General features: G+C 41.4%; 1 protein-coding gene across 1 annotated transcript in view; it reads right to left on the reverse strand.

The window, feature by feature from the left end:
* WDFY2 (WD repeat and FYVE domain containing 2) overlaps positions 1–27,742 on the reverse strand; it is a 182,279-nt gene extending 154,537 nt beyond the window's left edge. Inside the window, exon 1 of the mRNA XM_014732071.3 lies at positions 26,833–27,742. Within this exon, the coding sequence (XP_014587557.1) occupies positions 26,833–26,969 (137 nt within the window). The 5' untranslated portion in view covers positions 26,970–27,742. The remainder of the gene's footprint in view (positions 1–26,832) is intronic.
* Positions 27,743–27,988: the final 246 nt, after the last annotated feature.

Genomic DNA, 27,988 nt, shown 5'->3' on the forward strand with positions numbered 1-27,988 from the left:
GCCAGAACTGGGTCGCATGTCTATCCCTAAACCAATCCCTGGCAAAGGGAATGAACTGCTGTAACAGGCTTAGAGTCCTAAGTCATGTGGGGTGGGGGGGACACCTGAACAAACCTGGGGACAGCCAGCAATAAAGAATGAAGCAGACAACTGGGCAGATAATCAACAGTGTTGGGAGCCCCTTACTCCACAGTGCCGTGGTGAGGATCAAAGGATGAAACACGAAAAAACTGGAAAATAGAAAATGCTCTATATTTTATATTTTATATATAATATAAAATGCTACATATTTAAGGGGTTATTATTCATTCAAGGAGAATGTTGTGTACTGAGGACACACAGTTCCCCTAAATCTCACTGATGAAACAGACTCATTGAAAAAAAGGATATTCTTTAAAAAAAAAATCACAAAACAGCAAACTATAATGACTACCATTCGATTCATAATAATAAAATGTGAGGTTCTGAACTACAGTGAATATATGCATTTTTCAAATATAAGCAAACTGGCAATAAGAAGCACCAGCAATAGGTTTTTACAGCCAATGTATACTTCCATTCTATATTCAACAATATTTTCTGAGCACACTACTATGTACCAGGCACTCTTCTAAGCACTGGGGATACCACAGTGAACAAGACAAAAATACCTGTCTTGTTGGTGCTTAACTGAGTAACTACACTTAACTGTGTAACTACTCCTGAAGATATATTTTTTTTTAAGGCTGGCACCTGAGCTAACATCTGTCGCCAATCTATTTTTTTCTTCTTCTTCTCCCCAGTACATAGTTATATATTCTAGTTGTGAGTGCTTCTAGCTGTGGCATGTGGGACACCACCTCAGCATGACGTGATGAGCGGCGCTATGTCTGCACCCAGGATCTGAACCCGCAAAACCCCAGGCCACCAGAGTGGAGCACGAACTCAACCACTCGGCCACGGGGTCGGCCCCTGATGAAAAGCATTCTTAATCACCAACATACGTTGAACTCAAATGATTAGAACACGTGTAATTTTAAATTAATTACAATAACTTTGGTTTTTGTTTACTTCTCCTACTTTCCCATACCACCCAAAAATAAAATCAGGAATCTAGAAAAAAAATTTGACAGTCGCTCACCAATGGAACAAAGGAGGAGTTAATCAGATTCCCCTTTGTTGCTTTTCCCCCCCCAATTCTCGATGAATGCCAAAAAGCAGAGCAACATTTCAGCTATCATTTCTGAAAATGATATTTGCAAAGGGCAGAGCTAAAATAGCATCAATATCTACAGTCTAAAAACAATGAAATACACAAAGCCAGAGAATCCTAAGAACCTACAACGGATGTTTTTCACGATTGTTGTCCATTAATAGTAGACTCGATATACTTTTTTCCGGGAATCTTACAAGTAAATGCTACATTCACAGCAATCCTTACCAAACAAGATAAATAACATCATTGGATGCAAAGAGGCCTTGGTTGCCTTACTTTTCATGAATGCAAAAATAGTTACACGATACCAAGGAGCCACAAATTAGAAATGGAAATGAAATTTAAGTACTTACACAAGTATTCATCACCTGGGTTCTAGTTAAAACGATTTTCTCTAGTAATTTCATACAATAAATACATACAACTTACTCACATTTGAGGGAAAAAAAGGCTATTTCCTAAACAAATCAGTGTTCAGCAGGGCTTTTTAAAGATTCACTGTACTTAACTCCCTTACAGAGATTCACTCAAGGCCATACCAACTTCTCTCTTTTCATTCAAAAAGATACATGATTTCCTATATCTTTTTTCTAAGTAGAGGACAGTGTGAAAGCATCACTTTGTGTTAACAAAACCACTCCCCTTGCTCCCATTAGCGTGTGCAACACACAAAGTGACAACCAAATGACAAACTCTTACCACTCTTCCCTTAAACTTTCAGTTTTAACTTTTTTCTTACTTTCAGTTGTTTGAGATGAGTGATATTATTTATCTATACATTTCCACCTCCATGACTTCACCATCCCAACCACAGAGCTGAGCCAAGCCTTTCTTTTGGTAGGAATTCGTATTTGCCAGTTTGAGTCCTACCTTCTGGGCTTGAGCATAAGTCAGAAAAAAAGACAAGAATTGTATGTGCCTACGATTCAATTCCATATGTGAACTAATCAGCACTGATCAGAAAGCACTCCTTTGGGGAGTTCACAAAACAGAACAGACGAAGAACTAACCTGCAGGGCTTGCTCTAAATCAAGTCTCCTAGGAACTTCCCTTAGAATGAACTTAGCTTTTAAAAATGAAGATCAGGTTGCCTAATGCACCATAAAATGGATGCATATATTTGACATCTCAGCAGATTGAAGCAATCTCTCCGAATGAATTCTCAAGGTAACAGCCTGTTGTCTTTTCAAATTCTATTTTTTTCTTTCAATCACTTTTATGGTGTTCTTTCTAAAATATTCTCCTGTGTTCTTAAACGTAGATTAATTTTTTAATGCCTTAAACACAGATGTCCCAGAAGCTACAGTCTTACACAGAGGGTTGCTTGTTCTAACACTAAATGTCCCAAACCTCTCACTTTGTTTTTAGTTCTTACATCCACTTTGTGTAATTTTTCCAAGGTCAACTATCAATTCTTCTTTTTTTTCTTTTTGTGAGGAGGACTGTCCCTCAGCTAACATCTGTTGCCAATCTTCTTTTTTTTTAACTTACGGAATATTGTCCTTAAGCTAACATCTACACCAAATCTTCCTCTATTTCATATGTGGGACACGGCCACAGCATGGCTTGATGAGCGATGTGTAGGTCTGTGCACAGGATCCAAAACTGCAAACCCTGGGCTGCCAAACCAGAGCGTGCGAACCCAACCACTGCGTCACTGGGCCAGCCCCCAACTGTCAATTCTTAATCATACTATTATGAATACTCTACTTAGCTCTTTTCATAATCCTAATATTTCGAGGGCCAGATGACCAAGTTTGTTAGAGATCTACCCAGAGCAAACAGTAGTAAATAAAAGTCAGAGTACTGTTTACTTCCCAGGGGTTGTAATCAGGAAAGGGCACAGGAGGTCCTTCTGAGGGGCCAGAAATGTTCCATTTCTTGTCATAGGTGTTTTCTTTTCAGTAGTGCACTTAACTATACATTTATGGTTTGTGTGCTTTTCATAACTTTTTTAAAAAGTTAAAATAACATATTATAGGCAAAGAGTTAAATGGGAAGATACAATTTTCCTCACTCTCTTACCAGCATGTGCGTGCGCGCACACACACACACACATGCACACACACACAGAACAACATTCATTCACGTAGTAATTCAACTGCTTGCAATTATATTTGTAGATGATAGCCAATAATATTTGTAGAAGAGATTTCATTTGTAATAGAAGAAGAGAAAGAAAAACAGAAGAAAAAAATGGAAACAACCTAAATGTTCCCTAATAGGGGAATGGTAAAATAAATTATGGTACTAAATAAGGGAGATCACTTTATTCTGATATGAAAATATGTCCAGGAATATATTTAATTAAACAAGCAAGTTGCAGAATGAAATATGCATGTTTGATACCTTATTTGTACAAAAATGAGAGTATCAATGTGACTATTTCCGAAGAAATGCATAAGAAACTCTTAACTGTGGTATTCTATAGTACAGGGGAATAGTCAAGGAGGAAAATAGGAAATTTTACTTTCTATCCTTTGACTCTATTTGAATTCCTAGCCAATAACCATCTATTTCTTTAAAAGTAAAAAATTAAATAAACAAATATATTAGTTTCCATTTGTTGTTGTAACAAATTACTACAACCTTAATAGCTTAAAACAACACAAATGTATTCTCTCTCAGCTCTGGAGGTCAGAAGTCTAAAATGAGTCTTAATTAAGGGCTAAGATCAAGATGTCAGCAGAACTGGTTCCTTCTGGAGGCCCCAGGGAAGAATCTGTTCCTTGCCTCTTCCAGTCTCCAGAGGCTGCTGGCGGTCCTTGACTTGGGGCACATCACGCCAATCTCTGCTTTCACCTTCACACTGCCTTCTCCCCGACTCCAGTCCTCCTGCCTCCCTCTTTTAAAGACCCTTGCGATTACCCTGGGCCCATCCCAAAAATCCAGGATAATTTCCCCATCTCAAGATCCTTAACTTAATGACATCTGCAGAGTCCTTTTTACCATGTAAGGTAACATATTCACAGGATTTGGGGATGCAAATGGGGATATCTTTGGGGGGCCACTTTTCAGCCTCCCACAACAAGGATAGGCCAAACTGTTCTTGCAGGATGCCTCTAGGGTCTGAGATGTGGGAGGAGGGGAGTAGGGAAGCACTTTCACTCACTTTTCTATATTAATTTAAATTCGTACATGGAATATGTGTTCTTTAATTAAAAACCCAAAACATACGCCATATTTCATGAACTCTAAGATACCATCAATCATAAGATACATTATTCTATGTATGACTGAGAAAGAAAACACACTGATTAAACTATGATATGCATTTTAATATCATGGTAGATTGTTTGCAAATATCCCTCAGAAAGGGATTTTGCCCACAGAAACCCCTCCCATCCCAGTATGTCCGCCCCTCTGCAATGTGACTTGACTGTTCCTCTCATCAAAAGGCAGAGTCTATTTCTCCACTCCTTGACTCTGGGCTTGGCCTTGTAACTTGCTCTGGCTAATGGTACATTAGCAAAAGGGACTCAAACAGAAGCCAGAAAAGTGCTTGCACACTGGGGCTAGCCCTCTCTCTTGCTGCTCTCTTTCTGCCATGTGAACAAGTCTAGGGAGGTCAGGCAGCTGCTCCAGCCAACTTACTGAATCTTGTGCAAATAACAACTGTTGTTTGAAGCCACTTAATCCTGACGTCAGAAAAATTTAAAGGTGAAAAAAAGTGGATCTTCAAATCAATGAAATGTGGTATTTCATTAAGTACATTTCAGTATAAAGCAGTATACAAGTAGGTGTCTAAAGGGAGCATCCAAGGAGGAAAGTATACAAATTTTAGTGAACAGAGTTTTTATGCCACATTTTGGCTGCTGAATGTTACTTTTGCTCATTTTCTGGTTTTCAGTTATGCTTCATAAAGCTGAAGTCGTTGAATAAGTGATCACTGACAGTGCAGGGATTCTCCTTTCTGCCACAGTATCAGAGCAAGATAAATTATCCTGTCCATTCAACGGGAAAAAACGGACAACCTCTAGAACTAAATGGTGAAAAAATATTACTTTGTCATTCAGCTAGGTACTGTGAATCGTAAATTAGGAGTGACAATGCTGGCAAATATCTCTTAATTTTATTGTACAAAGTCTATGATTTTATTAAAAAATTGAAAATACAGTGGTATAGTGTAAGTTCTAGTATTATTACATTTGCAATTTTTTAACCAAAATTATTCCAAATACAGAAGAAGTTCTAGTTATCTCTTACTACAATACTGCATTTACAGGCACGTTGTTACCTTCTTGTTCAGATCACACTGATATAAATCAGATCTATTTTGTTAACAAAAGGTCAAACAGCTCCATTGTGAAAGGTGAATTTCCTACACTGTTGCTTTAAAATCCAGTTTCTGGATTATTGTAATAGCTACCATTTACAGTGCTTGTTTCCCAAATAACTAGTTATAATAATACCTGATCTGGGTACAGAGATGAAGGTAAATAAGAGCTTTACCCCTTGGCAATTTCTTCTCCACATATACAAACAATTACATAAATTTTTGGATTATTAATTTAACACACGGTTATTAAGTGCTTATAATGTGCCTGACATCATACCTGGGACGAGAGACACAAAGTCCGCACCATAAAACAAAGCTCCTGAACTTCTGAATTGAAGATATCGACTGAATTCATTCCTTTTCTAATGTCTAAAAATCCTATCGTGTGCCAGGAGCTTCACATACAACTCCTGCTATCCTTTAATCCTCACAAACATCACAGCACATTTTAAAAATGACTTTAAGCTCTCCGAGAGAAGTCACACAGCTAGTAAGCAAGAGGAGCTGGGACCGAATCCAGGTAGGTCTGCATCTAGTTTTCTTTACTACCCAACACTGCCTTGTGCTGTCTCTGCTTTGTGTTTTTTGATTTAAAGTGAGAAGACAACTGTTTCAATTTATGCTGGAATAAAATAGAAGAACAAACTCATAGAGAAAGAAGGAAAAAAGTCATCTTCGAAGCAACCCATCATGATAAAATGGTGGGAAGGCCCACTTCCTGGGTCTCTGTAAGGCATGTGACCACTCCAATGAGAACATTTAAAAGCGCTCCTGTATCTTAATATGCTCTCTCTGGTGCACCCAACACCCCCAGCATCCTCCTCAATGGTCCAGTGTGGACTTAGCATCCATGAATTCAACTATTCTAAACTTAATTAAATGTGTTTCTCTATAGGCTCTTTTCTAATGAGTTCCACAAGTAATGACTGTGTACACAAAAGCAAAATTGTTTTCATTTACACCAAAATTTTCTTCTTTACATTCTAAATTTCCGACAGGGTGCCTTTTAGTTTTAATAATATATATTTGGTAAAAATTCTCCATGTTTGTACAATCCACATCCACCATGATCCTCTATTATTTGATATTGAACTTTCACCTTTCAAGGATGGATTCTTTTTTTTTTCTTTCTGCTTTTTCTCCCCAAATCCCCCCAGTACATAGTTGTATATTTTAGTTGTGGGTCCTTCTAGTTATGGCACACGGGATGCCGCCTCAACGTGGCCTGACGAGCAGTGCCATGTCCATGCCCAGGATCCAAACCAGCGAAACCCCAGGCTGCTGAAACGGAGCGCACAAACTTAACCACTCGGCCATGGGGCCGGCCCCCAAGGACGGACTCTTAATAACAACAACTAACACCTACTGAATGTTTACTATATATTAGGCTCCTTACTAAATCTTTGTATGAACTACATCCCTTAATCCTCACAATCTTTTGAGATATATTCTATCACTATGCCTATTTTGCGCATAAGGAAACAAAGGTCCGGGTAATTAAGAGCTTCTGTGCTAACTGCTCGATATTACAGAGCTGTAAGTGGTGATGTTGAACCCAGATCTGACTCCAATGCCCATGCTCTCAATCTAATGTGCTATCCTTATGTAGACATTGGCCAAAGCACTTATATACATTAATCATTAGACGTCCCAGGCCTATATCCATGAACTTGAGAAACCACAGGTCCCCAGATTTAAGGACTTAGATTATAGCATTCAGGCCAAGCTGGAATCTGTTCCAAGCAGCAAAGACAGTCACCAATACTAGCAGAAGGGGTAGAGTTGGGGGCAAAAAAAAAAAAGTTACAATCAGTTTTACAGGGTACAAAATTCAAATGGAACCCACTGGAGACAAAGCTATTCCCAACTTAAACAGTGGTCCAACAAGTATAGTGTAGTTCCCCTAGGCAAAGGCCTTGTGTGAGACCATACGAGTTATTTATCTCCCCAATATCCACATTTGTTAAAGTGCTGAAAACGAATGAATAAATGAATAAATCAATGCCCATCCTCCCTTGTAGCCAGGTGGTCTTGTGACAGATTTTAGGTTTATGACCACAGGTGAAGCTGAAAGTCAAAGAGCCATCTTCAACCATGGGGCAACCACAGGGATGACAGCCACACGCCAGAGATGGCAGAACAGAAAGAGATAAAGACTACCTACCTCCAGAAGTTTTGTTATGCGAGAAAAATAAGCCTACACTTGGTTAGGCCTAACTGATAAGTGCTCCCATGCAGCCTACAAGGCCGTCCTCATTCACAGACCCTGTTGTCCATCAGCAAACGCACAGCCCTTCCTGATATCAAAGAAGTATCTACAATTTTGTTATAGCAACACTTAGAGCAGATAAAAAAGGGCATCACAAGGGTGTAAAAGAGATACTTAATTTGTATCATCATTTGTTGACTTGCTAGCTTTACCTCTGAAAAACCAAGTTCAGCCTGCTGTAATTTCCATGGAGGCTCCATACTGGTCCTTCGACACCTTCCTCAACAGATCTCAAAGAGGTGGTGCGGCGCAGGGAAGCCGCATGGAAGGGCTGTGGAGTCCGATGACACAGGGTGCACAGGCTTCCCGCTCGGCCTCTTCCTGGCTGCATCTGGTCCCTGATCTTTCAAATGAGAGTAAAATACTAGCTTCATAAAATCATCTTGAGGATTAAATAAGAAAAGACACGTAAAGCATAACGCAGTGCCTAGCACATGGTGTGTACTCAGTAAATGTTAGTTATTATTAATTACTATTAATATCCTTGAGGCTTTTCAGCCTCCTCCCTGAAACAGGATACATGCTGTGTCCATGTGTGCTTAATAGCCTAGTTTGTGCCATTTTTTGAATTTCAGTTTGTTAAGTGTATAGTGAAATATATATAAGTTCATCCATCAGGAAAAAATCTTTTATTTCGTGATGTGTTTTGATTTGGAGTTTAGAAAATATGGTTACCATATGGGGTTTATTCATTAGTGCTGAAATTTGTCATATGACACTGGCTTTTGCTCAGCATACACTCATAGTGAAACACCTACCCATTCCTCATCTTATATTCCCTACCAGAAAATAGCAGTCAACAAGTCAAATCAGCAAATGAAGCACGAGGAGAAAATGGCTACCTGAACATGCCAAGTGCTATATGAACAGATTTCAAGGAAAACAGGGCAATGAAAGTCATGAGAAAAGCAGGAGTCAGTGTTCGTTATTCTGCTGCTACCAGAGCAATAACCAACAACACACCAAGCTACAAGGGCATGGGCGCATCTCATGCCCACACCACCCCAGCAGTGGGCACACGCTGGATTCTTGGCCTTACAACTCTTTTCTAAAACTTGCCCCTCCCCTCCCCATCCACAGGCTGCAGCAGTGATTGCCATATTCCTCAACATGACCCCACTTCTGGCCACAATCCCAGAGTGGACACCTGACCCTTGCTGGACTAATAAATCCCTTCCCAAGGAATTCTGGAACTGGGACTGGGAGCCTGACATCCGTCTCTCCCTGCTTATCTAGACTATAACACGTAAAATTCAGGAGCATCTGGCAGCCATGTTCTGCTACATGGACTAAGTAAGAAACACAGGAAGCCAGTGTGAGCAAGAGAAACGAATGAAACAGACACAGAGAAACCCATGAGCAGCAGGGAGAGGGAACCTCCTGGTTCTCCACATGCTCCAGTCTTTAGTTCTATTCCTAAGGCCCAAATGCTTCTCTGTCCTTGGATTCCGCAAAATACTTAAGCCTCCCGCCAGGAAACGCCAGCGCTGGATTCTGTTCACAATACCAAAAGAACCTGAGAGACCCCACCATTATACATTATTAGAAGACAACTGGCTTACAGAGTGACCCCCTCCCTCACTGTGAACTAACACACAACACAAACCTGTATTGCTTCAATTTTGCCTACTATGTTCTACGTCCTGAGCCTTGAGGCCTTGAGAAACACAGTGATGAGGACCCCAGGGCATAAGATAAACAAAACATTTCAGGGGCCAACCCTATGGGCAAGTGGTTAAGTTCATGCACTCTGCTTCATGGGCCCAGGATTTCGCAGGTTCGGATCGTGGGCGCAGACCTAGCACCGCTCATCTGGCCGTGCTCAGGCCACGTCCCTCATAGCACCACCAGAAGGGCCTACAACTAGAATATACAACTATGTACTGGGGGCCTTTGGGAAGAAGAAGAAAAAAAAAAAGAGGATGATTGGCAACAGATGTTAGCTCAGGGCCAATCTTTAAAAAAAGAAATTCAGAGCACGTGAAGAGGTGTTTTAACAAATAAATGAAGAGCGCGCTGAGGGAATGCAGCTGTCAAGATCAGGAAGAGGAGGAGGAGGCCAATTGCACGCCCAGCTAATCCCCAGAGCAGTTTTACAAGTGAAACTGTAAAATGCTGCTGAAGCAGCAATGCCCAGAGATCCATGTCAGGGCACATATGAGAGCACGTGCAAATCCTATCAGCTTACCTTTCACAAAATCTTAAAACCCACAAGTGGCAGGGAGCTTAACTTTTTTGAGTATTGTCTCTCGAATTTTACATATGCAGGTACAATCACCTTAAAAACAAAATTAAGGGGCTGGCCCAGTGGCGCAGCAGTTAAGTGTGCACGTTACGCACACACGTTACGCTTCGGCAGCCGGGGGTTCGCCGGTTCAGATCCTGGGTGCGGACATGGCAGTGCTTGGCAAGCCATGCTGTGGTAGGCATCCCACATATAAAGTAGAGGAAGATGGGCACGGATGTTAGCTCAGGGCCAGTCTTCCTCAGCAAAAAGAGGAGGATTGGCGGCAGATGTTAGCTCAGGGCTAATCTTCCTCAAAAAAAAACAAAAACCTTGTTTCTTTTGTACTATGATTATTTAATTTTCTAATTGTGGTACTCTCCTGGCTAAATTACATTTCCAATAACTAAATGCTTCACCATTTTGATCCATTCTCTCTGCAAATCCATCCACATCACTAGCTTTAACCTCACTTTTCCACATATATAGGCATGTACTACTAAGCAACAACGACACAGGTAGATCAAGTTTTTAAGTAAAAGTTTTGGAAAAGTAGAAGTAAGCACTGAAAATAATGACTACAACAGCATCCCCCAAATAACAAAGGTGATATTTGTGCAGTGTAAAAACTGTCCATTGCTTCAGGTTTTCAAGTTCAAGTTCAGTCCTTTAGGCTCAAGAATAGAATTTCTCAGTAATTATTTAGTGATAAGACATCGAAAAGGGCTTAGTCCAAAACACAAAAAATGTCATTTACAAAGACGCTTACAAAAGGGCGATCCTGGTTCCAATGGACCACTGGAAGCTACTCAGATCAGAGTAATCTCAAGAAATTAACCTTGGGCCAGCCCGGTGGCGCAGCGGTTAAGTTTGCATGTTCCGCTTCTCAGTGGCCAGGGGTTTGCCGGTTCGGATCCTGGGTGCAAACGTGGCACCACTTGGCAAAAGCCATGCTGTGGTAGGTGTCCCACGTATAAAGTAGAGGAAGATGGGCATGGATCTTAGCTCAGGGCCAGTCTTCCTCAGCAAAAAAAAAGAGGAGGATTGGCAGTAGTTAGCTCAGGGCTAATCTTCCTCAACAAAAAAAAGAAAAGAAAAGAAATTAACCTTTTGTTCACTTATCAACAAATTGACAACTTAGAGTGTATAGTTCTTCTGGGTTCAATATTGATACTGATCTATAACCCCCAATGTATACAACTCTTAAAGATTCATGCAATAATTATAAATTATTAAAGAGTAAGGTAGTATAACAAGGTCACAGCAGACAAGATTGACATACAAAAGTCAACTGTTTCCCTATACACCTTCAATGACCAAGTGGAATTTGAGATTAAAAACACAATACCATTTATATCAGCACTCCCAAAAATGAAATACTAAGGTATAAATCTAGCAAAACATGTACTAGATGTACATGAGGAAAACTATAAAATTCTGATGAATGAAATCAAAGAACTATTAAAGAGATAGTCCATGTTCATGGATAAGAAGACTCAATATTATCAAGATGTCAGTTCTGTCCAACTTGATGTACAGAATCAATGCAATCCAAATCAAAATCCTAGCAAGTTATTTTATAAAGACTAAAAAACTTATTGTAAAGTTTATAAGAAGAGGCAAAAGACCCAGAATAGTCAACACAGTATTGAAAGAGAAGAATAAAGTTGGAGAACTGACATTACCTGACTTCAAGCTTCAAGCTTACTACAAAGCTATAATCCCCAAGAGAGTGTGGTATGGGTGAAAGAACAGACAAAGAGATCAACAGAACAGAATAGAGAGCCCAGAAATAGACCCCATAAATATAGTCATGGGGCTATCCCACTGGTGTAGTGGTTAAGTTCACCACTCCACTTCGGCAGCCTGGCGTTCGCAGGTTCAGATCCCAGCTGTGGACCTAGTACTGTTTGTCAGGCCATGCTGCAGGGGCATCCCACACAAAATAGATGAAGACTCACATAGATGTTAGCTCAGCGACAATCTTCCTCACAAAAATAAATAAATAAAGTCACTTGATCTTTGACAAAGGACCAAAGGCCATGCAATGGAACAAAGACAGTCTCTTCAACAAATGGGGCTGGAACAACTGCATATCCACATCCAAAAATATGAATCTAGACACAGACCTTATGCTCTTCTCAAAAATTAACTCAAAATGGATTACAGACCTAAACGTAAAACCCAAAAGTATAAAACTCTGTTCCATCAATCCCAGCCTCTTGACGGTAGTGCTCTGTTAGGAATGCCTGCGGCCATGCTCAGGCACACATCACTTGTAATGAGCTCTGCAGACGTTTCCCCCACCACAGCCCCTATTTATGGTTGGCTCTTGTGGTTCTTATTATGATCTCAGGACGCATTTCAGCAAGAAACAATTGGGGAACTTTGAGGAATAAGAATCACTACTCACTGGTCCTGGAGGGTACACAGCACACCCAGGGGTCTCACAGCAAGGTCACAGGGGAGGCGGTGAGTGCACACATGTGGATCTATGGTCCTGCCTTTATTAGAGTCGAGGGTGAGGTATCTAGGGTTTCATGGATTCAGTCTTCATTAGCTAATTTAAAGCATAAGAGTGCGAATTAGGATGTAGGAAAGGAGAAGTGGGGTCACTCAAAGTTACCCAGGGCTTTCTGAAAGAGGAACTTTCATGGACCAGGTGGCCTAGTTCCTTATCTAGTTGTCTTGCTAGCAGCTATGTCATACAGCTGGCAATCTGTTTATTCAGGACAGATGTCTTTTTAAATGGATGCTTCAACAATTAAAAGCTTAACGGCAGGCACTTACACTACAAATTCCTAGAAGATAACATAGCAAATCTAGATGACCTTGGGTACAGGGATGCCTTTTTAGATACGACACCAAAGACACAATCCATGAAAGAAATAATTGATAAGTTGGACTTCTTTAAAATTAAAACCTTCTGCTCTGTAAAAGACAGTATCAGGAGAATGAGAAGACAAGCCACACACTGGGAGAAAATATTTGCAAAAGACACATCTGATAAAGCACTATTATCCAAAATACTACATCCAAAATCTGATAAAGGACTATATATCCAAAATTCCAAAATAACAAAACAATCCAATTTAAAAACAGGTCAAAAATCTTAACAGACACCTCACCAAAGAAGATCTACAGATGGCAAATAAGCATACGAAAAAATACTGTACTTCATGTCATCAGGGAAACTCAAATAAAAATAACAAGGAGACAGCACCACACGCCTATTAGAATGGCCAAAATCCACAACACTAACAACATAAAATGCTGGGGAGGATGTGGAGCAAGAGGAACTCTCATACATTGCTGGTGGGAGTGCAAAATGGTACAGTCGCTTTGGAAGACAGTTTGGCAGTTTCTTGTAAAAATAAACAGGCTCTTGCCATACAATCCAGCAGTCGTCCTCGTTGGTGTTTACCCAAAGGAACTGAAAACTTATGTCCACACAAAAACTTGAACACGGATGTTTACAGCAGTTTTATTCATAACTGCCAAAACTTGGAAGCAATCAAGATATCTTTCAGTTACTGAATGAATAAACAAACTAGGGTACATTCAGACAAATGAATATTATTCAGCACTAAAAAGAAATGAGCCGTCAAGACGTGAAAAGACATGGAGAAACCTTAAAAGCATGTTACTAAGTGAAAGAAGCCAATCTGAAAAGGCTACATACTAATTTCAACTATGTGACATTCTGGAAAGAGCAAAACTATGGAGACAATAAAAATATCAGTGGTTGTTGGGGAGGGATGCAAGGAATTGGCAGAGCACAGAGGATTTTTAAGGCAGTGAAAAAACTCTGTATGATATCATAATGACGGATATGCCACTATACATTTGTCAAAACCCACAGAATGTACAACATCAAGAGTGAAGGCTAAAGTAAAATATGGACTTGGGGTGATCATGATGTGTCAGTGTAAGTTTATCCTTGGTTAAAAACGTACAACTCTGGTGAGTGATGTTGATAACAGGGGGAGGCAATGCAAGTGTGGGGGCCAGGAGTATGTGGGAAATCCATGCACCTCCCTCTCAATTCCGTTGTAAATCTGAAACTGCTTTAAAAAGAAGTAAAGTCTCAAGGCCAGCCCGGTGACACAGTGGTTAAGTTCGTGTGCTCCACTTTGGCTGCCCAGGGTTCGCAAGTTTGGATCCTGGGCACGGACCTACACACCACTCATCAAGCCATGCTGTAGCAGCATCCCACATGAAAAATAAAGGAAGACTGGCAGAGATGTTAGCTCAGGGACAATCTTCCTCATCGGGGGATAAAAAAAACTGAAGTCTTAAATTTAAAAGAAAAGTGAAGTAGGATATTTTTCAAAAGAAAAACGGTGGGGGGGGGGGGCGATGGGGGAACCACACCTTGAGAAATACGACAACCCACAGCCATATATGTACCTACGAATAACCTAGACATCCCTCAGAAGCCTCAAGACTCCTCGCCTGGGCCCCTTCCTCTTCCTATATACGACCATGAACCTTTTCTACCACTAAGTGAACTTTCCTTTCTCAGCCTTTGCCCTACCCTACACCCAGATAAAGCCCAAAGACCTATATCGTGCATATCTCATACACAGAAAGTTCCCAAATGGAAGCTCAGCAAGAAAAATAAGTCAGAGAAATCACAACACAACCAAATTCCAAACCTATTTAACCCAACCAAAGACCATACTAATTTAGCTAACTATTCAGATTAAGCTCAACTAACCTCTCTAATTTAACTTTACCTTCTGGAGAAAAATTATTCATTCTTCCAAATTGTTTAACAATCTAAGCTTTGAAATGTAAAGGGAATTTTTTAAGCCATTCAAATATGAATTCAAAAATATTCCAAAAATCAGAATATAATGAAATCAGTGAGCCATTCTGAACAGCCCTTCTCCTCCTATAAAATATCAGACAGCTAGTGTTTCCCAAGTCCCAGAAGTGCCAAGGAACACTAAAACAGATGACTGCAATTCTAACAGCACATTAAGCTTCTTTTCTACTGGGAATGATTGACTCCAGAAAAATATTAATCCAGATCTACAGAGTAAAACGCAACAATGTAATTTTAAGTTTTTCTAAAATTAGAATTTAAAGATTACATTCATCTACTTTTAAAATGAAGATAAAGAAACACAACTCTGGGGCTGGCCCTGTGGCTAAGTGGTTGGGTTCGCGAGCTCCACTTCAGCCGCCCAGGGTTTCGGAGGTTCGGATCTTGGACGCGGACAGGCACCGCTCGTTAGGCCACGCTGAGGCAGGGTCCCACAGGCCACAACTAGAAGGATTCACAACTCAAAGTTATGCAACTGTGTACGGGGGGCTTTGGGGAGAAAAAGGAAAAATAAAATCTTTAAAAAAAAAAAAAGAAACACAACTCTCTAAATTCAAAGAAACACATACTCATGCTTTGTATTTATGGCCAGTTAAATGATAACAATTCAACATTTGTATAGGACCTTATGGTATCCTAAGTATTTTCACATATATAATTAAAAACTATGAAAAACCAATTAGAGATGAGGATCGAAGAGGGGTAGTGACTTTCCAAAGGTCAAAGAATTAGTGTCATGATGCTTGAACACTCTTTCCAGAAGCACAGGCATATAAGGAGGGAGTGGGGAGAAAACTAAAGGAGACAGGAAAAGAGATGGATTGATTCAAAGACAAAGAAGAGACAAAGAAGAGTTAGAGAATTGAGATAGGGGCTGGCCCCGTGGCCGAGTGGTTAAGTTCGTGCGCTCCACTGCAGGCGGCCCAGTGTTTCGTTGGTTCGAATCCTGGGCACGGACATGGCACTGCTCATCAAACCACGCTGAGGCAGCGTCCCACATGCCACAGCTAGAAGGACCCACAACAAAGAATATACAACTATGTACCGGGGGGCTTTGGGGAGAAAAAGGAAAAAAATAAAATCTTTAAAAAAATAAAAAAAAAAAAGAATTGAGATAGTTAATGAAGAATTAAAGAATTGGATAAACAGTTTGGAGGAAAGGGGCAAAAACCCTAACATTCCTGAAGTAATGGCAAGGTGCCAACACTTTACAAAATTTCATTATTTAACCGTCAGAATAACCCCATGAGGTAGGCATTCTCCGAACTCCAGTTTTAGACCTGAGAAGGTTTAGAAGTGATTAAGATCACATAGCTGGGAGGTGCAGAGCTAACAGTCAAAACCCAGCCTTCCATGACTTGCGTCCCTGGCCCCAAATGCTGTTACAATGCCTCCAGAAAGAGGGTGTGAAGGGGTAAAGGCCGTGCCTAACTTACCAATACCCAACTTTATTGATACATTTACTGTGTACAATATCAGGATCTCTCATAAAAAGTGTCTTAACTTTTAATGTATGTGCTTCCTCCCTCCACCTCCACCTAATTTTTTAGAAATACAGTCAGTCCTCAGTATCCGCAGGTTCAGCATTCGAGGATTCAACCAACCAGAGATGGAAAGGCCTATGATGGTTGCCTCTGTCCTGAACATGTATACTTTTTTTCTTGTCATTATTCCCTAAACAATACAGTATAATAACTATTTATACAGCATTTACATTGTATTAGGTATTATAAGTAATCTAGAGATGATTTAAAATATAGGGAGGATGTACACAGATTACAAGCAAATACTATGCCATTTTCTATAAGGGACATGAGCATCTGCAGATTTTGGTATCTGCGGGGGTCCTGGAACCAATCCCTCCAGATACGAAGGGATGATTGTGTGGGCTTTCTGGATATCTTTTGATTTCTTCTCCTTCTTCTTCTTCCAAATACCAAAAAAGCTCCAGCTACTGACTCCACAAAAGGGGATGTGCCTTTCAGATTCAGAGGAAGACAGGAAAGCTCTCTGGGTCTCCTGTGCTATTTTCCCACCAGGAGGCAGCAGGGATGGCGTGGGCTTCACCTCTCATGGCCTCACTCAGATGACCTTAGCTCAAAGCGAGCAGAGCAAGGGGCCTGCGGGAGGGGAATTCGAGGCTTGGCAAGGCTACACCTTCCCATTTGTGAAGAGAAGCCAGCAATCTAGACTTTAATGTGAAATCCAGATTTTTAAACCTTGGCTACTAATTCAAGCTTCTTAAAACATTGTGTAAGGACAAAATCTGCCCAAGGGTGGACTTCAGCCCAGGTGTCCAGTTGAGGGCAGCTTAGTTAGAATTTCATCCAAACCTCAATGTATTCCCCATGGAAGACAGAGAATATATAGCCCTTGCCCTCCAGGAGGCCAGTGGGGACAATGGACACACCATTTTAGGACAAGACAGCAAATGGAGAGAAAGAAAAGCCTGCAAAGGAGAAACACAGCACCCACCAGCCACACACCTCTCCTGACCACTGGCTTTCAGAAGCAAGTTTGGGGAGCAGCAGTAAAAAGATGAGAGAGTAAGCCCACCCTTAAATATCTAGAAAAGAGATCAAGGGGCCCAGAACTATATGAAAGCAAACAAACAAAAATTCCATAGTCCCACCTTTGTGTATCCAAAGTGATTCTTAAAATAGTCAAGACTTAATGGAACCATAGCAACATAAAAAGCTAGCTTACTTAAAGGCATGGTGGTATGATAAAACACAAAATAACTTTTACTGAACACCATCTATGCACCATGTACAATGCCAGGTGCCGCAGGAATATTATCTCATGTAAATCTCCCTCTCAACAACCCTAAGAGGAATCATGATTCCCAATTTGCAAATATGGAAACTGATACTCTGAAATCCTAAAGTTTCAGAAAGAGCCAACTACCTAGAGCCAAATGATTCCCTTCCCATTAACTCGCTGACCTGGCCAGAGAGATTCGGGCTATCACTGTAGACACATAATGGCACGCAGTCAAGAAGAACTCATTAGCTACAATAATTAAAAGTGTAGAACTGGTATTAAAAGAAGCTGAGATCCTCAAAATACAACAGAGCTCATAGAAAGGTCCTGTTGATTATGAGAATTTAATTTTGTGATAAAGACAGTTTCACAAATAAATACAAAAGAAAGCATAAGGACCATTCAGTAAATGATGTTAAAATAATCCATAGCAAATTTTAGAAAAATCATTACATTCTTCAATTTACATCATCCCATGAAACATATTCCAAATAAATCAAAGTTATTTTTCCACCAATAACTAGGATAAAAAAAATGAATAGTCAATGAATCTCTGGGGAAAGAATTATTTTAAAAAATTAGGAATGATGGAAGAAATTTCAATTACAAAAAAGGATAGATGGTTAAATTAAAAATTAAATGCGTTCGATGTAAAAAGTAAAAAGGCAAACAATGGCGTATAAGACATATATCTGGATATAGAACAGACAGAGGGTGAATATCTTTACTATATCTATAGAACATACGTGCAAGAAATTGTTCAGAAGAACCAGGAGATTTCAACGGAGAAACGGACAAAGGACAGGAACAGACAATTCACAAAAGGAAAAAAGTAAACAAACAGAAAAATATTCGACATCCCAAATATACAAATTAAACATCAATGAAGTGCCACTATTTATCAAGTAAACTGTGAAGAAGAACTTTAAAATAATAATAACCAAGGCTGGTCAGATATGACAAAACTAATATTCTCATTTGTCACTGTAAATATTATAAAGTGGCACAAATCTTTTGGAAAGCAATAGGGCAATTTCCTTGTTACAATTTTTCCTAAAGAAATAATCAAAAAATCTCGGAGAAAAAAATACCTATATGTACAACGTTTATCATAACATTTATAAAACTGAAAATAACGTAAATAGCCAACAACAAGCAATGGATAAATTACGATGTACCCACTAGATTACCACTACCTTGAGAGCAGGATGTCTTGTTCATGATGGGAGATGCAGGGCCAAGTTCATACAGTACAAGCATTAGATAAACATGAGTGAATACTGAAGGAAAGGAAAAATATACTTAAAATGATAGTTAAAGACTAGGTAGCTGGTGGCACAATTTTAAACAGAGGCAAGAATATAAAAGTGCATGATTACAGTCATATTTTTGAAAGCTGCATTAGAAAAACTGCTAAAAGGAAATATATAAGACACTAACAGTCACTGTACTAAGAGGTTTATGAACAATTATTCTTTATTATGGTTATATTATCTTTATTTAAAATGTAAACATACTCCAGAGGGATTACTATTATGATTACTTAAAATATAAGTTGATCTTGAGAAACTGAAAAGATAAAAAATTTAATAACTAATGGAAAATGCATAAAATCCCCAAATAGTTCCACGGTATAGGTAAATCTGCCCAGCTAAAATGAAAAACACAGTCATACAGAGAGGTTAGCAACTGATATTCATAATTTAGATGAGACACGTCATTTCTGAGTCCTACCTCAGTAATTAATGAACACATCACAGGAAGTCAAAACGCAGCCACTCAAACAGCTGCTCAATTTACTGCACTCCTGTTCTTTTCTGAACTCTCTCTCTGCCTCTGGGCTGAAAGCACTTAGAATTATTATCTTCTGACTTAGAAGCTCCTGGTGAGACAAGGTCAATGCTATGATCACACTGGGAATTCAGAAGGGCAGGGCCACCAAGGATAGGCTGGGGTTGGGCGAAGATCCCTGAGTTGAACTGCATTTCCATCCTCTAAAAAAACAAAACTACAGAGAGAGAAAGAGGGTACAAAATTTCAACAGCTTCTCTAAGGCACTGTAATCTAAACTGTTGTTCTCAACCCATTATGGGTCATGAAATCAACTGAATGAGTCACAGCCAGGATTTTATAAAGGCTACTAATAGAACAGAAAATATATCAGCATGCATATCATATTAAAAGGACATCATTTTATGAAATTTCTGTTTCAGAATGTGTGTATGTGTCAGAGTATTTAAGTCTTGGGTAACAATGCTAAATATATTTCCTACTGATTTGTGGTCAAAAAAGTCTCAAAAGCATTACTCTGGACAACCTAGGCACTGACTTGGGGGCCAGTGAACTACCCAGAACTAAACTGTTCAGTATTTGAAACTAAAGGATTCATCTCAACATAGGAATGTAGTGAATCCAGTTCATCAAAGCATTAGGCACCAATACAAAACAAACACCTCTTCAATATTTCATCCAGGAACAAATAACCGCCGCCATCCAAGAGCTGGGAAGGCATCGTTTTACAGTTCCCTCACAAAGCACAGGCCATTTTTTATCCTCTGCACACTTTTCTCCACTTGAGGTTTTAAGATGCAGGCACATTATGGCGCCAGAGTCACAGCTAGGAAATCCTACACCCTCCTTTGCCAGATGGAGAAACTGAGGCTTAGACTGATGAAATACCCTAGGAAATGCCCAAGGTCAGTGCAGGGTAGAGCTGAGATCACACTCTGAGTCCCAGTTCTTTTCCAAGAACCCTTAAAGGCACATCAGAGCACAAGCAGCTCTCCCTGCCAAGAGACAAGCTGCTGACTTTTTTTCTTTTTTGGTCTCATCTGCTAGCTTCATACACCTCTGAATTAATTTTTACTAATGACTAAACGAAGCGATTGGATGAGGAGGCCCCTGCCCTTCAAAAAGAAGAGAGTTAATGAGACTGCTCACCGAAGTTGCACAACAAAGTTATTTTTTCTGCGTTAGGGAATTTCTAGGCTAATTGTGGCACTCTCCTTGGGAGACCTACTCATATCAAAATAAACGAGTGTTACCTCCTTTTGAATTCCTTCTATTCTGACACTGTAGGTGAAAAGAAAAGCTTGGCTTGGTGGCCATTTTCTTTGCAGATAAGTATATACTGTATATAACTTGGTTTAGTGTTACAGATATCAATAGATCACTATGAAATAGTCTTAAATCACAATTTACCTAGTGATTTCTAAATGCCACTAAGTGTTTGAATTTCCCCAAAACTGTTATTTTTTAATGACATCAAGATGGTTCTCAACAACAACAGAAAATGTGTCCCTCTCAAAGTGAAAACAGAGCCAGAGAAAGATGCTATGCAAGTAAAAAGTAGTTTTTCTGTTTTTAAGGTTTTCATTTTGTTTCCTTGGAAAAGATCAGCTCTCTGAGGTCTCTTCCAGCAACTAACATCCTATGATTTTCACCTATTTTTCTTTTTCAAAGTAAGTTTAGTAATGCTTGAGGTATAAGAAAGCCGGGTCAGGATTTCACAATCTGAGAATCACTCATTTTAGGAATGTCAGAACTGCCACTCTAACCTTTCCCATCGTCTTGCAATATCCAGATGAATGAAGCCTGGTGAAGGTCTTTGAGGTCCTGGACAGAGTCTGGTTTAACTGATAAATTATGTGAGAGACTCAGAACCCTCAGAAGCTTCGGGGTCAGGAAGCTAAGCCTCCTCTAGCGAGCCTCCTTCAACAAGCTTTCCCATAGTGATCTTTTCTTAAAAAGCCAATCTGTATTCTGACCTTTAGAGGCACAGAGGCAGCCTGTTTCCAGACAGATTTGCTGGCATGAAGACAGCCTCATGATCTGAAGTCAGTGTAAAGGTCTAATTTTCAACAACCATATGGGGCAAATTCCCATGTTGGGACCTTGAAACCAGCAATTATGACAGCCAAGTGATGAGTCTCAAGTGCATAGTTGAAAGTTTATTAATTTTATGCCATTAAATAGAGACTTACACTCAAAAACTATTTTAGATGGGTTCTAATTTTGTCGATTTTAGAGATCTCACACCATCACTCTAAGTCCTCAACTTTCAGAACTATGCTTATGGTGGGAAAAACTTTGATTTGCATTTAAAAAAAACTTTTTTTTTTGAAGCAAGTCTTACAAAATGCATGGTACATGAAACTCCACCAGGAGCTCAACTGAACTGAGCTAAGGTCTGAGTATTAGTGAAACTAATGGTTTCAACCAGAGAACTAAGACAGTGCAATTTCACAATGAAAACAATCAATGGTAAATGAATCAATAGTATAGGGATTTATAAAATGAAATGAAATTTTAAGATATCTTTTCAAGAAATAGGCAAGTAGTCATGGCCACTTAGAATGAAAGTTGTTCAGAGCTGGGGAAAAAAGGCCTTCTAGACAAAAAAATCCAACCCCTCTCTTGTCCCAGCCCCTTCCTACCCTCCTCCCTTGTTGTAATGCTACCAAGGCCTAAAGCAAGCCATTAAACTTCTTGCAGGCTCAACTCAAAAATCTTCACTCTTGGAAACTCACGGGCCAGCCCGGTGGCACAGCGGTTAAGTTCACACGTTCCACTTCTCGGTGGCCCGGGGTTCACCAGTTCAGATCCCAGGTGCGGACAGGGCACCACTTGGCATGCTATGCTGTGGTAGGCGTCCACATATAAAGTAGAGGAAGATGGGCATGGATGTTAGCTCAGGGCCAGTCTTCCTCAGCAAAAAGAGGAGGACTGGCAGTAGTTAGCTCAGGGCTAATCTTACCTCCCCGCCCCCCAAAAAAAGGGAAACTTACAACTTCCTTAGGGCCATTCCATCAGCCATTGTTTAATTCATTTAAAGAACATATACTGCATATCTCCTTTGTGCTAGGCCTTGGGGATCAGATCTCCTTATACTGGGATAAAAATATGACTCCCTTTTACCCCTTGCAGGGACTGTCTGCCCTCAAGGCTTAGAGAACACAGCTAACTATGTTGCATAAATTGGTCCAATAAAGTCAGAATATAAGGCGGTGGTTCCCCACAGTCCCCTCCCCATTACCCTCATTCCCTACAGTCCCCTCCACACGGCCTCCTCCCCAACATCCCACCACCACACCCTCAAGTCTTCTTATCCAGAAAAGAATTCAAAATTCTTGTACCCAGAGTTTTGAGAATTTTTGCTATCATAGTTACTCTTCTGGAGAGACTAATTTTGCACATTCCTCAAAGTGTAATAGTCAGAGCCAAGTTCTGAATTCAAGCAAACTGGCTCCTCAGTCTACACTCTTAACCAGTCCATTCTAGTGCTTCTCAATGAATGCGAGTTTTCTCTTCCCCCCTACCTAGAAAGCCCTTTCCCCTACCTTAGCTTTTCCACATGAACTCTTACTCATCCTGAAAACCCATCTGGAGGAGAGCTCCTTGGTCTTTTCTCTAAAGACCACAAGCAGAGGAAATTCTTCGGCAACCCCAGAGGATGCTGTTTGTACCTGCTTTCAGCACATCTCTTTATATTGAGATAAAAATGTGATCCCCTTTTACCCATTGGACAGGTATAGACTCCTGGTGAAAGAATAATTTCCTGTGATTGTCTAATAGTAACTGCCTAGAGTTACTGAAACACTCTGTATGAATGCAGAGATTGTTGACTTGTGTTAAGATACGCATATAAAGAACTTTCAAAGACAAAGGTCTGGATGGGGCGAGGTCCCATATGGACAGAGGTCCCTCCTGGCCATTAACACTTGGAGAAGAGGCTACCACAAGACAAGGGAACTCCTGGTAAGTGGCAGACTAATCATCCGTCTTAACCAAAATAGAGACAAGATGTCTGAGAGGAAGCTTCTACGCAAAGAACGTTAGAATGGTATTCAATCAGAAAAGACAGTCCCAAAGAAGCCAGGAAACAAAGAACCCAAAGCACCAAAGTTGGGCGTGTCCTTTGGAGACAGAAACCAGCTATAACTAAAGCAAAAACAGACTCAGATAAGGCCAGGGAGTTCTGAGAACAAGCTCTGTATTATGACAGCACCTGAAATCTAGACTCATAAGTCAGATTGTTTTCATATGTCTTATATTCCCTTCTATTTCCTCCTTTGGTATCCAGTAAAGTTCCAGCCTGTCTTAACCGAGATAAGATGAACTGAGGGTGAAGGTTTTTATCCACTCTTGGGCCTGAAGATCAGAATATTAGCAGCCCAGTACAGACAGCAGACGTAGGGTGAAAACAGTCCTCCAAGTGAAAGTGTCCTCTGGAGTTAAGGGACACGAGGGCAGAGGAAGCCAGATACACTTCCCCAACTGAAAACTCTCTTTCCTATACAAAATCTTAGAGGTTGTGGTTTTGTTTTATCATCTTCTAAAATTTCCCCCCACTAAAGTGTGAGCATTTTGAAGGACCTTGTCATTTTCACCAATGCTCTGCGCACGTGTGCTTGGAACACAATAGGAACTCAAATGTTGGTTGACGGAATGAAACAATGCATGGACCTTCAGAGTTCTAAGGCTCCATAAAGGCCATCAAGTCCAATCCTTTTCCCACTTGTATACATTTGTCCACATAGGGCTTTCATAGGTTGTCATAAAATTCATTCAACAAATATCAATTAAATGTCTACAATAGTTGAGATCCTGTGCTTTCAGGAATAACAACAAAAACAGATCAGTTGCTGATATAACAAATGTTTATTGAGAGCCTACTGTGTGCCAGGCACTATGTAAGGCCCCAAGGATACTACAATGAATAAGATGCACACAGCACCTTAGGGAACTCATGGAGAAGAAGATAAATGGACAACTATCTATAACACTGTTTAAAATAGAAAATGGTAAGTGTTTTCAAACATGTGGACAAAGGTCATCCAGTGTCAGAGGTCAAAAAGGGAAACCAGGATTACAAAAGAACTTACAGGACAGTGCTATTCAGGAACAGGACATTATTTTGTGGTTTAACCTTATAGTTCAAGAATGAAGACCACTAGTTTCCAGTTAAAGCAGTAATGGAAATGGCTTTGTAGGTTTTGATGAAAATCAGTATTCTATTTTCATATCTTTAGCATTATGTCAAGTGACAATGACACTGGATTTTGAAAAACAAGAATACAGATCAGTTCTCTTTTCATGAAAACCATAATCGAAACTGAGCTCTAAATAAGAGTTTTTTTCACATGTAAGTATATGACCCAAAGAAACACAGACTTGTCGACTTGAGTTATAATAAACTATAAAGAATAATCCTAGAATTATGGCTGGGCCTTATTTATTTAACAGTAACTCCATAATAAAATAATTTCTATTACATACTTACCTTGTGAACTAGGAAAGTTAAAATTAAGCTTAATGTATACATAAATATTGCATTTCTTTTGTCCTATAATCAAATGAAATTTGTCTTTCAGTTTCTTTCATATGTGCTACTTCAGAGTCAGCAAATACTTTGAAATGCACCTCACTAAAGCTGTTTCAAGATAAACACACTGAAATCGGAATCAGAAGACTCAAGAGCTCGAGCTGGCTCCACTACCAGCTACGTGAGTTTGGGCAGGTAAATTCTCTGGCCTAAACTGTCTCATTCGCAAAATGATGCTGTTAGAGCAAATAACCTCTAAGACCCCTTTGAACTCTTAAAAAAAAAACTATGAAAACCTACCCCTACTCCCAAAACATCAACCAAAGCAAAAGTTTCAAAACTAATATTAAAGGAGCTTAGGTTTAACTAATTTCCTCCTTCTCTTACTTGATTCAACAAACTTACAAATTTCCTACAGCAGTTAGGTTGAGCAGCCTCATCTCCAGCAGTTATAGACTGGGAAGGTGATGTCTATCAATCAGTTCCTTTAAACACAATTCTGTGACAAAGAATTTCTAGGTCCAGAGGCAATCTCTTTAAAAGAATTTTGTCTCTATCGAAAAATTAAACACTCATAAGGCTTCTCTGTGAATTTCAAAAGGTATCTACATACATGTATTCCATTCCAGCCATGAATTTCTTCTGTTCGTTGCAGACTGCTTGCCAGGGTGTATGTTTACAATGTTTTCATTTGGATCTGCTTAGGAAATGAATCGAGCACCATTTGGCCATTTGTATGGAGTACGATGTAAACAAGAATATGTGATGAATACACTCAGCCTAGTTATACTGAAGAACCTATGATATTAATAGATGTATCAGGCAAATTTTTTGAGGCCACACTGTATGCAAAGTCCTGAAATGGCTATCAAGATAGTAATGAATATTTTGTTGCTTTACCTCCGCCTGCAATTTTACAAATCACTCAGAAAAAATATTCTCTACCTCAGCATCATTTGAACTTACATTAAGAAAACCTAACTACTGTTTTAAGGTTAACAGTTAAAGCCCTTTGTCATATACGTCTATAGTGCTACATTTTTGAGAATGCTAGTTGATATTACCAAAGCAACAATTCCAGATCTAAACCATAACTACTATATTCAAACAGCACCGCTCTGGAAATTAGCTTCGTCAGCCTAACTTCTGCATATTAAAGGACATTAAGTTCAAGCGACAAGGCTACTGTCTGAAAAACAAGGGAGAATATTAATGGCAGAAGAACTGGCTCCACTTCTGCAAATTAAGCAAAAAGAAAGGAAGCATGCAAAGGGAAGGAACTCAGGAGCTATTTGCAGCAGCGATCCCTTGCAAGTTCTAGGGGCTTGCTTCCCCTTGAGCTCTAAGAGATAAGGAAAAGGAGGGCAAAGGAAGGAAGGCACCTCTCCCGGGCAGAAGACCAAAGTTACTCTTTCCACAACTTGCAATAATTCACTGAATTCACTGTAAGATATCCGAGAAATCTAGACTCTGGGAATGTCTGGGAGAAGGGAGCGGCATTTGCTTTCTCAGTTCGAAGCCCTAACAACTGTACTAGAGTACTCAAAATCCCTTAGTTATTCTCGCAGAGGCAGCTCAGAGCATCCTCCTCACGCACACACCTGCAGGGCCGGGCGGCACCTCCTTCGTCCCCTCCCGCCCTCAGGCCTGGACCAAGGTCCAGTGGCCGGCGTACCGTTAGTCCAAGAGCCACCCTGGCCTCGGCAGGAGTCGCCCGGCCCCGGGCGAGGCCAGAGTGCACGCCGCTGTCCGGGCTCCTCTTCCCAGAGCCACGCAGCGGCCGCGGCACGCAGCTGGACACCGGCACCACTAGGATGCGCATAATAATAAAAACTTGGGGGAGCATTTCTACACTTGCGCCGACGTGGAGGCACAGCCCCTGACACGGGTGCGGGGACCGCCGGCCCGTCCCGCCCCTCCTCGCGGCCGAGGGGCAGCGGTCCGTACCTGTCCTCTGAGACGCTGATGACGCCCTCCTCCTTGGGCACGATCACGGCCATATTCACCACCTCCTGGGACCCTTCGACCCGCTGCAGCAGGATAGGCTTGCGGGTCAGCGGCTTGGGCTGGATCTCCGCCGCCATCGGAGGAGGGGGCGCGCCAGGGGCGCCGCCGCCAATCGCGCCGCGGGGCCGGGCTGAGGAGACCGCTCGGGCACAGGCTCAGGCTGAGACAAGGACTCTGGTTGGCCGGAGCGGCACGCCGGGAACCCGCGATCATAGCCTGGCCGCCGCTCCCGGGAACGACCCCGCGCTCCCGGCTTCGGGTACCGAAACCGCCACAACCGGGGCTGCAACCCGGCGCCACCACCAGAGGAGGGGGCGGAGAGCCGGGGGGCGGGGCCGGCCGAGGGCGGGGCCTGCCGCAGGGGGTGGCCGCTGGTCGGCGCGAGGGCGGCTGCACTTCCGGAAGGGTGGTTGAGGAGGAGGGGAAATCTGAGGCAGGAGGCGGGGCGCTGGCGGCCCAATGCGCGTGCGTTAGCCCCCTAGCCCATTTCCGCCCCGCCCCTCCGCAATTCCCAAAGTCTTGCAGTACCACCCCTGGGACGCATGCGCCTTCCGTTCTCTGCGGTCTCCTATCCTCACCGACTTCCACACCCAGCCTTTAGTCCCCACTCTCTTTAGCTCCCGTGAACGCGCGTGCCCACACCCCTGGGAACGCGCTTGCCAGAGGCCCCGCCCCCTCCAAAATCCCTGAGAAGCTGGCGGAGAGTGGGAGGGGAAAAGCGCAGCAGGGCGAGGCCGGAAAGAGAAGAAACCTGCGTGAAGCAGCAGAACTACTTGGGACGTGACTGGGCATGCGCACGTTTTACCTGTCGCGAGAGGCCTGAACAATGAAGAGCGGCGGGAGGTGGCTTACTGCTCCCAACATGCACCAGGCCCAGGCCACGGAGTGACGCCCCGTGGGCTCCTGGGAGTTGTAGTTTCCGGGAGACTCCTCTGCGTTGTCCTGGAATGACCTATCGCCCACATCTCTGCGCTTCTGGCGTGGCAAACGCCGCGGCTTCCCGGTCCTGGCTGAGTCGCGGCCCGGACTGGCCTCTAAGGCAGGCAGCTGAGCGGCAGCCCCCAGCTTAGCAAGCGGTCGCTACCCCCTTGGTTCA

Source organism: Equus caballus, chromosome 17 (assembly GCF_041296265.1).
Source record: "Equus caballus isolate H_3958 breed thoroughbred chromosome 17, TB-T2T, whole genome shotgun sequence".
Taxonomy (NCBI): Eukaryota; Metazoa; Chordata; class Mammalia; order Perissodactyla; family Equidae; genus Equus; species Equus caballus.